Source organism: Canis lupus, chromosome 9, assembly GCF_003254725.2.
Source record: "Canis lupus dingo isolate Sandy chromosome 9, ASM325472v2, whole genome shotgun sequence".
NCBI lineage: Eukaryota > Metazoa > Chordata > Mammalia > Carnivora > Canidae > Canis > Canis lupus.
This window is the reverse complement of record NC_064251.1, coordinates 35383130-35399841: the sequence shown is the minus strand read 5'-3', so window position 1 is coordinate 35399841 and position 16712 is coordinate 35383130. Positions and strand designations below refer to the sequence as shown.

At 40.2% G+C, this 16712-nt stretch overlaps 2 protein-coding genes across 6 annotated transcripts in view; one reads left to right on the top strand and one right to left on the bottom strand.

Moving 5' to 3' along the window:
- VMP1 (vacuole membrane protein 1) overlaps positions 1–7729 on the bottom strand; it is a 144421-nt gene extending 136692 nt beyond the window's left edge. Inside the window, exon 1 of one of the 3 annotated variants that reach the window (XM_025440664.3) lies at positions 7593–7729. The gene's annotated coding sequence lies outside the window, so the exon portion shown is untranslated. The remainder of the gene's footprint in view (positions 1–7592) is intronic. The other 2 variants (XM_049114166.1, XM_025440665.3) reach the window with 2 other exon arrangements.
- Positions 7730–7858: 129 nt separating this feature from the next.
- Positions 7859–16316, top strand: PTRH2 (peptidyl-tRNA hydrolase 2). Of its 3 annotated transcripts, none has more exons than XM_025440671.3 (2): positions 7859–7999; positions 15699–16316. In XM_025440671.3, exon 2 carries the CDS (start codon positions 15699–15701, stop codon positions 16236–16238), a length of 540 nt encoding a protein of 179 aa, XP_025296456.1. In that variant the 5' UTR covers positions 7859–7999; the 3' UTR covers positions 16239–16316. The 3 variants fall into 3 exon arrangements, with proteins under 3 accessions (XP_025296456.1, XP_025296457.1, XP_025296455.1); XM_025440672.3 differs by lacking the exon at positions 7859–7999 and adding an exon at positions 8345–8483; XM_025440670.3 differs by lacking the exon at positions 7859–7999 and adding an exon at positions 9952–10111.
- The last annotated feature ends 396 nt before the right edge of the window (positions 16317–16712 follow it).

Here is a 16712-nt window from a genome sequence, read left to right as displayed (position 1 = left end):
AGAGCTTTCCATAAAGGAAAACATTAATAAACAGAACACCGAAATTAAAACTTAAATTCATTACAAGATATCTTAAGTGAAAAGATAAACCAGAGAAAACACCTAACTGAAAAGGACTAAGTAGGCAGATTATATATAGAACTGAAAATATTAAAAGACAACCCTACAAAAGTAAAATAGGCAGAAGACATAAAGAGATATTTCATAGGAGAGGATATATGGCCAATAATGAAGATACCTACTTGATCTCACTGACGATCAAAAAATATAAATCAAGATCACAATGAGATACCATTTTTATCCAGTATGTTTTACTATGTAACAATTTAGCTCCAAAATTTAGTGACTTCAAAAATCATCTAATATTTCTCACAATTCTGTGAGTTAGGCCGGGCAATTCTGGTCTAAGGTAGGTTGGCTCTTGAACGGCAGGTCTCAGCTGGGATGCCTCGTGTAAGGTCCCCTATCCCAGAAGGCTAGTCTGGCCTTTTTTCACATGGTAGGCTCAGGGTTCCAAAGAGCTGTATGAGAAGAAAAGCCCCAATATGCAAGTTTTTCAAGTCTCTGCTTATATCATACTTGCTAATGTCTTCTTGGTCAAAGCAAATCATATAGCCAAGTACACAGTCAAGGAGCAGAGTAACAGTAAAATCATATTACAAAGGGGTATGCAGGGGATCCCTGGGTGGTGCAGCGGTTTAGCGCCTGCCTTTGGCCCAGGGCGCGATCCTGGAGACCCGGGATCGAATCCCACGTCGGGCTCCCGGTGCATGGAGCCTGCTTCTCCCTCTGCCTGTGTCTCTGCCTCTCTCTCTCTCTCTCTGTGACTATAATAAATAAATAAAAATTTTTTAAAAAGGGGTATGCATACAATGATGAGAATTTATGATCATTCTGCTATTCAATATTCAATTTTATAATTCACCATACCATTCTTTACATGGATTCTTTCAGCAGAAATTAAGATGACAATAGCAAAGTTTGGAAGACAACGTGTATAAATTGAATACTGGTATAACCTCGCTAGCAATTCTATGTCTAGACATATAGCCAAAAGAACCTCTTGCATATAAAGAGTTGATATGTACAATAATATTTTTTAGCAACACTGGTCTTAATAGCAAAAGCTCTAACAACACAAATGCCCATTGTCAGAAGAACAAATAAATAAATTGGCATATAATTATACAATGCAATTTTATATAGCAGTGAAAATGAATTTCTTTTTATTAAGATTTTAATTTATTTACTTGAGAGAGAGCAAGCAAGCGAGCGAGCGAAAGAGAGAGGGAGAAAGAATGAACAAGGGAGGTGCAGAGGGAGAGAAAGAAGCAGGCTCCCTGCTAAACAGGGAGCCTGATGCACAGCTTGACCCTAAGGACCCCAGGCTCATGACCTGAGCTGAAGGCAGATGCTTAATCAACTGAGCCACCCAGGCATCCCTGAAAATGAATTTTTCACTTACTTGTTCAACAAATATTTACTGAGTACATACTATCTGCTAGGCATACTTTGAGATGCATCACTTATCCATAGTGATTAAAGTACTGATAAATTCAAATATTTAAATTTCTAAAAATAAAAGTTTTGAAAGCATAGAGATCCTAGAGATATCCCTATGATTATTTAATAAAAAATTAAAGAAAAATCTGCTCCATAGAAGCAGTATAAAATCTCCTATAAATAGACCTTAAAAACTTAAAAAGAGGCAGAAAAACTTGTATAGTATATTTGATTAAATGCTTTTTGCAATGTGGAGACTTGAAAGTTTCTGGAAGGAATCAGACTCAACAATAAGGAAGTGGTTAGTCAGATCATCAGTTTCAACTTCACTGGACTTTGGTCTCATTTAGACCACAGAGCAAGATTTGACAGAACTGATCTTTTTCTTTTTTAAGTATATAATAATAATAATAATAAATTATTTAGATATCTTATTTAGATACATATATATATTTATTTATTTGAGAGAGTGAGAGAGAGCACTAGCAGTGGGGAGAGGCAGAAGGAGAAGCAGACTCCCCACTGAACAGGGAGCCCGATGTAGGGCTTAATTCCAGAACCCCAGAATCATGACCTGAGCCAGAGGCACATGCTTAACCCACTGAACTACCCAGGTGCCCAGAACTGACCCTTTTTAAAGAATTCTGAATAAGTAAAATTTTTCACATGCTTTACATGTCTTACATATATACGTATATAAAAACATAGATGTATATATGTGCGTGTATACAAACTGAAAAATCTTGTTTCCCTCTGTTCCTCATCTATCTAGTATGCTCCCTGCTAGGTTTAACTACTTTTATTAGTTTTGTGTATCTGATCATTCTTCCTTCAAACGCTCCTAGGCCCCTTTGCCAGCTCTCTTTTACCTGATCTGGGCCCTCTCCTCTTCCCTCTCTCTCCAGGTGATTTTTCTGGTCCTGCAGTTTAAAATACTAGCCTCAATTTATATTTCTGGTCTTTATCTCTAGATCTATACACCTAAGAGCACATATGGTGATTCCTAAGCATCTCAAATTTAGTATATCCTTTCTTCCTCATTCCCATCCCCCTTCTTGTAACAAACCTGGTCCTCCCCAAACCTTCCCTCTCCTAGTACTTGGCACAACTCTATCCACCCAGTTACTAAATCCAGAAGCACAGTCATCCCTGACTCTTCTCATTTCCTTACTCCTCAGATTTAATCCAAGACCTAGTCTGATTCCAAATATATTTAGTATCCATCCACCCACAGCTCACCACTTTTTTGTCACCACTCTGGTCCAGGCCATCTTCATCTCTCACTTAGACTACTGCCATGAACTCCTAACTTCTCTTTCCATTTTTATTCTTGTCCTTTTCAATTCATCTTCACATACAAACATGAGTGGTCTTCTTACAAATTATATTACTCCCCTATTTGAAATTGTAGAAGGACCTCCTATTATACTCAAAATCAAATCCAAACTAATTTCCATGGCCTGTAAAGCTCTACATAACCTGGACCATGAGTATATTTCCTACCTTATTTCATGTCTCTATATTCCGGTATACTGTGCTAAGTCTCAAATAGGCACAAATCCACATTAACTCTCTTTCAGGCCTTTGTTTATCTCCTTCGTGATACTTATTACAGTGGGTTTAATCGTTCATTTTTGTATTTACTTTTTTCTCTATTAGGCTCCCAACTCAAATACCTTTATCTCTATTAGCCTCCCAACTAAAAGATGTTTGTCTTTGCTTCCCACTGTTTTCCTCAAAACCTGGTAAAAAGACCTAGAATTTAAGATTTTTGCTCACTGATTGGATGAATGAACAGATATGAGCACTAGATGTCATTGCAAAATACTCTTCCCATGCAAAGAAAGTGCTAGAAGACATCATCAGCCAACAAATTCTCAAATTTCAATTCTCAAATTCTGTTACTGATTATACAAATAATGTAAACTATTAACAATAATACAAAAATAATGAAAGCATAGCCTACAAGAACACCTCGTTTTTAAAAAGTCTCACATATGCTGTAAAATACACACAATTAAATGTATATATATTTATTTACTGAACCTTCATTAATACTGAGCAAACAAGATGCACACTGATGTTTATAGCAACATTATCAACAGCCAAATTATGGAAAGAGCCCAAATATCCATCAACCGATAAATGGATAAAGATGCGGTGCATAAACACACACACACACACACACACACACACACACAGAAATATTACTCAGCCATCAAAAAGAATGAAATCTTGCCGTTTGCAACAACATGGATGGAGCTAGAGTGTATTATGCTAAGTGAAATAAGTCAGTCAGAGAAAGACAAATACCATATGATTTCACTGTTGAACTTAAGAAACAGATGAACAATGAGAAGGGGGAAAAAAGAGAGGGAAGCAAAATATAAGAAACTCTTAACTACAGAAAACAAACTGAAAGGTGACGGAAGGAGGGAGGCGGGAGATGGGCTAAGTGAGTGATGGGCAGTAGGAGGGCACTTATGATGAGCACTAAATTTAAGTGATAAATCACTAAATTCTACTCCTAAAACTAATATTACCCTATATGTTAACTAGAATTTAAATAAAAACTTGAAACAAAACAAAAATACTGAGTAAACAATGATCAAGTAAGCAGCAACAAAGGCATGCTTTCAAAGAGGGCTGGAAAGAGTTTTCTCTTAGCAACTGTACAGTAGGCTACAGAAGGATAACAGTGGTGACAGTCATTGTTAACTGTATGCCATTCTAAATGCTTTACTTAAATCTATTCATTTAACCCTAACAGTAAAGGTACTGACTTCATTGTCTAGGAGGAAATTGAGATGGCAAGAGGTTAAGTAACCAGCCTAAAGGTTGCACAGTATTAAGAGCTGGAATTTGAAACAAGACAATCTAGTTTATTAGCCCTGGCTCTTAACACTATCTACCTAGTCCTTCCAAAAAAATCTATAAAGACCAAGCTTATTATTAAAGAACCTCAAGAACAAGAGAAAACATCATAATGAACTACTGAAAAGATTATATATTTCTGAATACTGACAAATTCTACCAACTACCATTAGACAAGCTAGCATAGGATTATTCAGTGGGTTGCCCTTGCTTAATTTAAAAATGCCTTAAAAATAAATAAAAGTGCCTTAATCTTTTATCTGACACAGAAAAGTATCTTCTGCTCAAATTTCCAAAACCTTCAAGGTGCATAATATTTTCAAATGAGCTTTACAGAAGGTTTACATAATATATAATATCAGTTTGGCAAACCCTATACAAAGTTGCTTTCCCAGAGTTTCTTGAAGCAATAAACACTTTAAAAGTTTACTCCTCAAAATATTTGCAAGTCTGTGAAAGCAGATTAATACAACAACAATCAAATCTGTTTCTGAGGTTAGTAAAGATTCTCTAATCTGGTGTTTATTTCTATACCAAAGACAGACAGATGTAGACACACACACACACACACACACACACACACACACACTCTCCAACAAAGAGCCCTGGACAAAAGAGCAGTGATAATAAGTATCTGGCCCTATAATCTCCAAAAAAAAAGGAGAGACTAAATAGGTTTTGTGGAATCTGCAGAAGCAAAAAGGTTCTCAACAAGACAAAGAATTAAGTATTCTACAGTGGCTATTTACCCAGAATAAAATCGAGAAATGACTTTATAGATTAATAGATAATTAATGTAACAATATTAAAATTACAAACAGTTGGGGGAATTTCTTTTGTTTGGGGGAGGGAATTTCTTCTAGCAGGAATAAAGAAATTAATGCAGTTGCCTCCTACTTACTACCAACAACATTCATTCAGTAGAGACATGTGTTACAAAGATACCCTCTTTTCCACTTGTTAGAAAGAAGACACCTTGATACCTGATAGTAATGAAGCACGAACTTAGAATAACAGTTCTGAAGAACAGAACTAATTTTCTTTTTTTCTTTCCTTATTCCAGTCTACTACAAATTTTGCCATGCACAATGTTGTTTTCCTAGAATTTACAAGACTAAATCAGCAAAAAAGAGGGAAAAATGAAAACCTTTAGATCCCTTTAATACATAAAAGAAACCATTTTCATGCAGACCAGGAAATATTACCAAACCATAAAAAGATGCCTAGAGACAACCTTAGCAGAACAGAAAGAATACTTAGGACCTCATTTCCAGTTCAGGCTCTGGTACTACCTAAACCATATTATCTCAGGCAAGCCAATTACTGATTGTTTCTGGGGAAGATTATAACTATCTGTTCACAGAGGATGCTTCCAATTCTAAATATTGCTTTCAGTAAGTTTCAGGTAAAATGATAAAATTTTTTACTTAATAAAGTAAGTAAGGCTACTTTCTACCTTTAGTTAACTATATGTAAACACCAAAAACTTAACCTTCTTCTGCACTTGTAAATTCTTAAGTGACAATACATGATGACCAACAAAGGTCAGATTTAAACTCCCAAATGCAAAACTATATTCATTTTCTAGTCACCTACTTATTAACCACAGTGACTAATTCAATGGGTTACAGTATCACACTACTCTTAGGTAGTTTTTATTGGGGTCAATAGTAGGGCAAAGATCATCTCAGAAGAGTGTATGATAATATTTTCAGATAAATGACACAATATAAAACATCAAATTGTGAAATGATACAAAGCAACAGAATTCTGCACTGGTACATTTCCAGCTTTCAGAGTAAACTGACATTACCATATTTTCATTTATACAGTGATTTCCCATTTACTATCTCACTTAATCATTATGACAATTCTATGAAATACGTGAGCAGTACTTTTATCATCACGATCCAGACCAGCTCAGAAAGTTAGGTAACCAACCAATCTTTATTCTGGAACGTAAACCACAGAAATTAAACTATATTAATCAAGTAGGATATATTCCTCAAAGGGGTGGGGGGGCAGCTTTAGTGTTTTATAACACAGGCAAAGAAGTAAAATACAAACGATTTCCACTATAGAATCATTTCACACCCATACAAATTGGCCACATTTGTCTGGGTACTACCATCCCTCCTCCAAAGGTCAATAAAACCACATTCTAGAATGCATGAATGTTGCCTAATGAATAATTTCTTATTATCATCATTTATGCTAAAAATACACAACTAAAGATCATAGTTCATACTACACATAGGCAGTAGGAGTCAGAACATTTAATTCTCTATCATTACAACACCAGAAATACTTGTACAAGCTTCTCCAAAAGATCAGTGTAGTCTGTCTACAAAATTTCTGACATCAGCCCCAAAGGAGAATTGAAAGACATTAAAGTTAGGAAAAGGGGCTGTCTTGCCATGATAGATAAAACAGTGCCAGAGCCTATACGAGATTTTTTGCATAGATTTGCAGAAAAGCAAAAGATAATAGTTTAAACCTACTAGAAGTCATGAGGTAATCTTAGTGTGACACAGGGCCACATATGGCTTCTTGGAAGTTTAGAGATTAAGTTGATCTCCAGGTTGTACTGCAAATACCTCCACTGCAAGAGAACAACAAAGGGGCGGGGAGTGGCCAGGGATTTGGAAGAGGTAGAGAACCTACCCTTTAAAAATTAGTAGGAGATCCGTGACAGTTCTTTGCAAAAGATCAAGGGCGGGAAGGCCCCATTCCCTTGGCCACCAACGCTTCAGATGGCACTCACACGCCTAAATTTTGTTTAGTAGCGAATGAATACGTTTAGTGCCATGTGTTAGTGGTTGAGGAGGTCACACTGACAGGTCCTGAGAAACAGCTTGGTCATCAGCAGGGAGGATCTTCTCCATTTACTCTGAGGTCCTAGATACCCTCGGAGAAGAGATGGGTACTCTACAGAACGTTTAGGACAGCTTCCAAGTCTGCGACAATGAGAGCGAACGGCAGGAAACCCAATGTATGGGTTCACTGTACTGGTAGCCAACCCTGAGGAGGTGTCCCAGATAACCAGGCTACCGCCAGACAGACACTCCGAGTCACCAGCGCCCTAAAACACTGCCTGAAGTCGAAATCACGGTGCCCCAGATCCGCATAGTCTAAGTGAGAGAGCTCCGGAAGAAGCCAAGCTCTGAGGATAGTGTCAGGCTTCCGTCCCCAATTCCACGCGCTCGTATACCTACCTACCCGCTCTGACCCCGGCGTCTCCCGATCTCAGGATCCTGCAAGCGGCTGCCGACGGATTCTCACACCCGCCGCTGGGGTCCGGCCAACCGGAACTCGTATACGTCACTTCCGGTCCGTTCTCCACCCCACCCCCTTCAGCCCCCCCTCGGGGACCGCCTCTAAAAACACAAAAGTTCCCCCTCTCCTTTCGGCAACGTCCGCTGATCGTCGCGGGACTTCAATTCGGGTCTAGGTTCGGGACCTGTGGGCGGGGCGAGAGAAAGAATGACTGTTCACTTCGCCGTTCTTGATCCGGAACTTATTAGGGAGTCCCGGAAGAGGTAACTCGCGGGTTAGAAGCGTGTTCACTACCCGCAGGGAAAAAACGCAGAGGCACGAGTGAGGCGCCGGGGAAGTTCGCTCGGTAAGTCGGCCCTTCACAGGGCTGAGGAGAGGGATGTCATTCTCCATTCTCTCTCCAGTTGGAATGTTTCTTCCCACCTCATTCCATACCTCCTCTCCCAGCCTTTCATCTCCATAAACTCTTCCGCCCAAGTGGACGCTGGAGCCCCTGTTCTCGTTCTGCCAGTCGTCCTTTGGGAGAAGGGACCAAGATCCTGGGAAGGAGAAGGACCCAGAATTTCTGGTTTCCAGGCAGAGCCTCCAGTCAGGCAGCATCGATGCGCTGGCTCCGAATGTGAGAAAATACCGCGCAGGCCTTACATTCTGTTGAGTACTTCTCGAATACCCGCAGAGTATGAAGCTGTTGAGTCCTACTAGGAAAGAAAAGGTTTCCACGAATATGACCGAAAAATGGGTCTTTCCGCGTAACACAGACATAAATGTTCAGAGAAGTATTTAGTCCTTTAACGTGGTACTCCCCAGGTACCAGACGCTGAGAATATGATGTACGTATGATGATTATGTGTAATTACTACAGCAGTTCTGTAGAGTAAATAATTAAGATTGATTGGGAGATAAGAGACTTAAGAGACAGGTGTCCTTTGAATCAGCCTTCGTGGCTGAAGAGATTGTATTTGTGTATTTAAGTGGAGAAAAGTAGAAGATTTTGTGGGAGAGATTGATTCCTGAAGGGATCTAGTAATTTGGGGTGGCTGGGTAGTACAGTATGTAGCAGGAGAGTAGATTAGAAGGATAAAGTAGTTTGTAACCAAATTATGTGATGCTTTGAGTTTGTGCTAAGGGATTTGTTTTATACTTAAGGCGTTTATCTGGTGGTTTTTGATCTGGGAAACTACAGGATCAAATTTGTGTTTTAGAAGCATAATATTAATGCCAGATGGACTAGGGTGAACTAGGACATGCATGAAGCAAATGTGGAAGGATCAGTTAGAGAAGTTAATTTTGGAGGCTTTGGGCCAAGAGTTCATTAGGGCAGTGACAGTAAAGGTAGAGAGAGAGGTTTAGTACAGATAAATTCAACAAGGTTTGGTAACTGGATGTGGTAGGACATAGGAGAAAAAGGCCAGGGTTACTCAGAAATCAAGAATACAGGGGATCCCTGGGTGGCTCAGCGGTTTGGCGCCTGCCTTTGGCCTAGGGCGCCATCCTGGAGACCTGGGATCGAGTCCTGCGTCGGGCTCCCGGCATGGAGCCTGCTTTTCCCTCCCTCTGCCTCTCTCTCTCTCTCTCTCTTTCTCTCTCTTTCTGTGTCTATCATGAATGGATAAATCTTTAAAAAGAAAGAAAGAAAGAAAGAAATCAAGAATACAGTAAAAGGAAATTTGAGAGGAAAAAGAAGATACCGAATTCAGTTTGGGACAGAGTATAATAATTCATAGCACTCTAGCAGAAGCTGTAAATTTCAAGTTAGGAGCCCAGGAGAGGCCTTAGGAGCCCTATGACAGTTTGGAAATAAATGAGATTGTCTCTTTCCTCCTACTAGATGTCGGCTCCATAGCAGGACTTTGTTTTCTCCAGTGCTCTATCTTTAGGGTCCAGAACAGTGCCTGGTACACAAAAGACCCTCCATAAATATCAGTCAGTTCAATGGAAAGAGAGTATATAGACTATCACTGTCCAATAGAACTTGCATGGAAATGTTCTAAATCTTAATAGAGGGCGGCCCAGGTAGCTCAGCAGTTTAGCGCCACCTTCAGCCCTGGGCCTGATCCTGGAGACCCGGGATGGAGTCTCACGTCGTCGGGCTCCCTGTATGGAGCCTGCTTCTCCCTCTGCCTGTGTCTCTGCCTCTCTCTCTCTCTCTCTCTCTCTATGTGTGTGTGTCTCTCATGAATAAAGAAATAAGATCTTAAAAAAAAAAAATCTTAATAGAGTGGCTGCTAGCCACTTTTAAGTTGTTGAGCTGTTGAGCACTTGAAATATGGCTCAGTGCAACTGAAGAGTTGAATTTTTATTTAGTTTTAATTAAGTTTAAATAACTATGTTTGACTGATGGCTACTATATTGGACATTGTAGGTATAGACTGAAGAGAGGGCCAAAGCAGGTGTATTATGTTCATTGGGGATGAACGGGACATAGAGCTGGAGGAGACAGAAAAAAGCTATGAGAAAGGTAGGATGATAATAGGGTGAAACTTGTGTGTATGGTTTTGTTTTTGTTTTTTTTTTTTAAGATTTTATTTATTATTCATGAGAGACATACAGAGAGAGGCAGAGACATACTCGGAGAAGCAGGCTCCCTGTGGGGAGCCTGATGTGGGACTCTATCCCAGGACTCCAGGATCTCGACCTGAGCCAAAGGCGGACACTCAACACTGAGCCACCCAGGCATCCCAGTAGTTTTATTTTTGATATTTTCTTTTGTTTCTGGCATTATCTCTATACCTCTAAATTTCTCTGTCCTATTTATTTGTTTTGGTCTCTATTTTTCATGGAACTTGATCGCAGGACCCCAGGATCACAAGCTGAGCCAAAGGCAGACACTCAACCACTGAGGTACCCAGGTGCCCCAACAGGGTGGAAGATTAAAGAATTTGGGGAAGAAGAGTAAAAAAGAAGTTATCAACGAGTGGTGGGGAAAGCTTAAGATGAAGCCTAAAAGAGGCAACTACATTTGGCAATTAACAAGTGTCTAATTCCTTAGCAATTTCAGTTGAGTGGGGAAAGGAGGCAGGTAATTAAAGTTTAGAGGTAAACAGAAGAGGAAAAGTCAGGCAATGGTTTAAGAGTCAAAGAGGATTTGAGGAAGGTGTTTTTTTTTTGGGGGGGGGGGGGTTGGAAAGGCCAAGGTATGGCCGGTGGAGTGGAATTAATGGGTGGAACATGGTTCAGAAGGGAATGGATCAAGAGCATTGGTGAAAGGGCCTTAATCTGGTAGAGGAATTAGAACCCACCAGGAGGAGGGTTTTATAGGACATGTTTGTTTTGCAGTGTCATCATTGCCCAGGATTATCCATGAGACTAAGAATAGTTCTCTTTTCCGTAGTCTTAAGCACTGGGTTTATTGATATGTTGTATTGGATATGCAGAAAGGGGGACAGGCTGAAACACCTTTTGGAGGAGTTACATGATAATGTGATTAAGGGGACGCCTGGGTGGCTCAGCAGTTTGGCGCCTGCCTTCCACCCAGGGCGTGATCCTGGAGTTCTGGGATCGAGTTCTGCATCCTCTGCATGGAGGCTGCTTCTCCCTCTGCTCCTGTCTCTGCCTCTCTCGATCTCTCTCTCTCTCTCATGAATAAATAAATAAAATCTTTTAAAAAAATGTGATTAGGCTGGTAGGAGATTAGAATATCCTAAGGATGTTAATATTAACATGTTAGAATTGGAGTTCTCGGGGATCCCTGGGTGGCGCAGTGGTTTAGCGCCTGCCTTTGGCCCAGGGCGCGATCCTGTAGACCCGGAATCGAGTCCCACATCAGGCTCCCGGTGCATGGAGCCTGCTTCTCCCTGTGTCTCTGCCTTTCTCTCTCTCTCTCTGTGACTATCATAAATTAAAAAAAAAAAAAAAAAAAATTAAAAAAAAAGAATTGGAGTTCTCATGAGATACGGTACCAAAGCAGTAAGCTTAGTAATTTCTGGAACTTCTTTTTTGGTGGGGGGTGCTGACTCTTACTGGTACATATCTTTTTAGATACAGTTGAGAAGATGAGAAGTTTTCTGTCATGACCTCTGGATGAGTATATTTTATACTACTTTTATTAGTTATGCTACTGGGGATAAGTAGCTTCTCTGTTGGATCTTTATTTTTCTTGTCTTTAATGTGAGCTTCATGTCCTTTTTTTTTTTTCCCCCACAACAACCATGATGGAAATGCACAACAGGTCCTCTATATGCAGTTCCCTTCTCCAGTTAGTACCTGAATCTGATATATAGGATATTGGTTACTTTGCAACCTAAAATTAGTGCAGAACATCCTAATTGTTAACATGGAGGTTTTATATATATAATTTTTATGTAATTTGATATTTGTTCATTTTGGAGTCTGGTTGTTAGACCTTTTTTTTTTTTTTTTTTTTTTTATGAGACACACAGAGGCAGAGACATAGGCAGAGGGAGAAGCAGGCTCTATGTAGGGAGCCCGATGTGGGACTCGATCCTGGGACTCCAGGATCACAGCCTGGGCTGAAGGTAGCCGCTCAACCACTAAGCCACCCAGGTTTCCCTAGTTGTTAGATTATCAGAGAAAAGTCCTGCTGACACGTAAACCTCATGTAGTAACTGAATGATAGATGTATTGAGATAATGTAGGTTCTACTAAAAATTTAATTTTTTTTTTCCTGACTGCAAAGGCATCTAGATCCATAAATTATGTCAGTACAGCCATGTCACCAGATTAGACAACAGTGAAAGGAATGAAACTAGGTACTGACAACCTCCTACCTCTGGCCACTCCACGTCACTCTCTGATCCCTCAATGTTCATTTCTTCAGGATTCTGTTTTAGCCTTTCCTTCACTCTGTATACTTTTCCCAGTGGCCTCACTACTTTCATCACTTGAGTAACTACAGTTACATGTTAAGTTTTCTTAAATCTGTATTTCTGGCTGAGACTTATCTTCTGACCTTTAAGATGGCATATCCTTTCTTATTGTTGTTGCTGGACATCTCTAACCAGGATGTCTTTTGGTCAAACCAAGTGTAATATCCCTTGAACTGATTTCAGTATCTTTTACTTTTCAAACCTGCTATATCACAAAAATTTTCTTCATCAGTAAAGAGTACCTCTTTTCTCCATTTGTTCAAAGCTAGGTAATTCTGAACTCCCTTTCTTTTATCACTAGATTTCCAGTGAATCTCCAAATCATACACAGGTGCCTGAGCCACTTCTTTCTGTTTTCATTCCTGCTTCTCTTGTCTAAGTGTCACCTCATCTAGACTACTGGGAAAGGCAAAATAGAGCAGCATTAAGAACATGGGAATGAAGTACTGATACATGCCTCAACATGGATGAACCTTGAAAACATGTTAGGTGATAGAAGCGTGAAACAAAAGGTCACCTATTGTATGGTTTGATTTTTTTTTTTAAATTTTTATTTATTTATGATAGTCACAGAGAGAGAGAGAGAGAGGCGCAGAGACACAGGCAGAGGGAGAAGCAGGCTCCATGCAGGGAGCCCGATAGGGGATTCGATCCCGGGTCTCCAGGATTGCACCCTGGGCCAAAGGCAGGCGCCAAACCGCTGCGCCACCCAGGGATCCCTGTATGGTTTGATTTATATGAATGTCCAGAATAGGCAAAATAGATTAGTGATTGCCTAGGGCCCAGAGGTGGATGAGAATCAACTGCTAATGGGTACAGGGATTTCTTTTTGAAACAATGAAAATGTTCTGGGATTAGATAGTGGTGATGGTTGCACAAACTTGTGAATATATTACAAAATTGTAGTAAATTGTGTATTTTAAAAAAGGTGAATTTTGTAGTATGTGGATTATATCTCCAAAATTTTAACATCTCCTATGCTGTCATTTATTTTTTTTAAGATTTTATTATTTTTTTAAGATTTTATTTATTTGCACAAAAGAGACAGAGAGGTGCAGAGCCATGAGCAGGGAACAGCGGCAGGAGAGGAATAAACATACTCCCCGCCAAGCAAGGAGCTACACCCAATATGGAGCTTGAACCCACAACTGAGATCAAGAGGCACATGCTCTATGGACTAAGCCAGCCAGACACTCCATCCTCATTTAAAATATATAATAAAGGGCACCTGGGTGGCTCAATTAAGCATGTGCCTTTGGCTCAGGTCACAATCCCAGAGTCCTGGGATCAAGCCCCACATCAGGCTCCCTGCTCAGTAGGGAGTCTGCTCCTTCCTCTCTCTATGCCTCTCCCCCAGCTTGTGCTCTGCGTTCTCACTCTCACTTAAATAAAATCTTAAAAAAAAAAAATTGTACGATCTATCATGTAATTTCAAAAACCGGGATCCCTCGGTGGCGCAGCGGTTTAGCGCCTGCCTTTGGCCCAGGGCGCGATCCTGGAGACCCGGGATCGAATCCCACGTCGGGCTCCCGATGCATGGAGCCTGCTTCTTCCTCTATGTCTCTGCCTCTCTCTCTCTCTCTGTGTGACTATCATAAATAAATAAAAAAAATTAAAAAAAATTTAATTTCAAAAACCTTAACATAATGTCCTCATTTTAACATACATGAGACAAGGAATTTTTTTTTTTTTTAAGATTTATTTATTTATTCACAATAGAGAGAGAGAGAGGCAGAGACACAGGCAGAGGGAGAAGCAGGCTCCATGTCGGGAGCCAGACACGGGACTGGATCCCGGGACTACAGGATCATGCCCTGGGCCAAAGGCAGGCGCTAAACTGCTGAGCCACCCAGGGATCCCTGAGAAAAGGAAATTTGACTGCCATCTATGCCATGTAGATTATGCAATGCATAACAGAAGGTGTTACTTATAAGCACTACAAATATGGTGGCCTCATGTATTTCAGTATATAAATGCTTACTCTCCCACTAGAAGAAACTGATGGTTGTGCCTATACATGGAAGCATTATGAATTTAATGGTTTCAAATGTAGACTGATATAGGTGTTTTATTGGTGACTCAAATACTGTCAACAGCTAGCTGAGGTAACAGGAATTTTTAAAATATAAAGGATGATCTTTGTTTTATTATTTTTTTATCTTTGTTTTATATGGTAAATTCAGTGTATATTAGAACTATGCAAAAAATACTTTGTGTCCATATGTATAATGAAGTTGGGTTCTAGTCTCAGGTGTTAATAGTTTTTCATCTAGAATAATTTCTTTTTTTTTTTTTTTAATTTTTATTTATTTATGATAGTCACAGAGAGAGAGAGAGAGGGAGGCAGAGAGAGAAGCAGGCTCCATGCACCGGGAGCCTGACGTGGGATTCGATCCCGGGTCTCCAGGATCGTGCTCTGGGCCAAAGGCAGGCGCCAAACCGCTGCGCCACCCAGGGATCCCCATCTAGAATAATTTCTAATGGAACAAATCTTCCTTTGTAAGATTTTTAACATTCCATGCTTAGGTCTAGGAAAATGTCACCAGTGCACCTCAACTCCAGGCCCAGTTTTGACAGCCAGAAACTTTTTGAGGACTTGGTACCATCCCCATTGAGAACTACTTGATTATAAAGACACAAGTAAATGAGCACTATATTCCAGAGAAGGGATGAATTATTCATGGTTTCTTTGGGTCATTTAGACAACTTGGTAAAATGGAATATTTTATTCTTCTACAAGACTTAGGGAAGACTGAGGAACAGAGCTTTATTGTATCTAAGAACAAGATAGATATTCCTCATGTTGAGATTCAAAGTCTTAAACTGCTTTACTTTTCTTGAATCTTTTTCTAGTACACAGAAGAGAAAAAACAGTAAAGATATATATATATATATATAATTTTTTTTTTAAGATTTTATTTATTTGACAGAGAGTGAACACAAGCAGGGGCAACAGCAGAGGGAGAGGGAGATGCAGACTCCTTGCTGAGCAGGGAACCTGATGTAGGGCTGGATCCAAGGACCCTGGGATCATGACCTAAGCCAAAGGCAGACGCTTAACCAACTGAGCCACCCAGGCACCCCTATTTTGCTTTTTTTCTGGATGACTTCATATAATTTTAAGATATTGCCGCATACATATATTGTCAGGATGTTTTGTCTGATAAGCCTGTATCTTTTCACTGCTAGATAGTGATAACTCCTTTCCTTTCCTTTAAGATGCTCTCCAAATCCTTGGTGATGGAATATTTGGCTCATCCTGGTGCACTCAGCTTGGCTGCCGGAGTTGCTTGTGGCATGTGCCTGGGCTGGGGCCTCCGTGTACGCTTTGGGATGATCCCCAGAAGCTCGGTCAGCGAGACAGACACAGAGACTGGAAGTGAAGCAAGCATCTTAGGAGAGAGTGGGGAGTATAAAATGATTCTTGTGGTTCGAAATGACTTAAAGATGGGAAAAGGGAAAGTGGCTGCCCAGTGCTCTCATGCTGCTGTTTCTGCCTACAAGCAAATTCAAAGGAGAAACCCTGAGTTGCTCAAACAATGGGAATACTGTGGCCAGCCCAAAGTGGTGGTCAAAGCCCCTGATGAAGAAACCTTGGTTGAATTATTGACCCATGCGAAAATGCTAGGACTGACTGTAAGTTTAATCCAAGATGCTGGACGTACTCAGATTGCACCAGGCTCTAGAACTGTCTTGGGAATTGGGCCAGGACCAGCAGACCTAATTGACAAAGTCACTGGTCACCTAAAACTTTACTAGGAATTTTGTATGATAGTCCCAACATGATGTGCTTGGAAACTGTAAATTCTAACAATAAAAGCTGAATTTCTTCCCACACTCAGCTTAAGTATTTTTGAGGTGAAAATCCATTCCCATTTTTTTCTGTCATGTACTTGGCTCACAGTTATCTTGGGCTTAACAAAAAAAAAGTTGGTTAAGTGATCCCGATGGTTCAAGTGATTGCTGAAATAAAAAATGTTTTTGTGAGAAACTGATCACAAGATTGGAATCCAAGGGTGGGGGACAGGGGACAGCATTTCCCGTGCATAGTTAGGTCCCTATGTTTTAAGAGCTCTTCTTCTCCAAGACAGCATTGCTGTACCCTCTTGAAGGATCAGGGGTTCAAGGTATTCCCATTGGATGCAAACTAGAATTTGTTTTCCTGCGATCACTTTTTGGATGACTGATAGCCAATCGTTAATAGATCATGGTATGGCCCCACACAGTGGGATT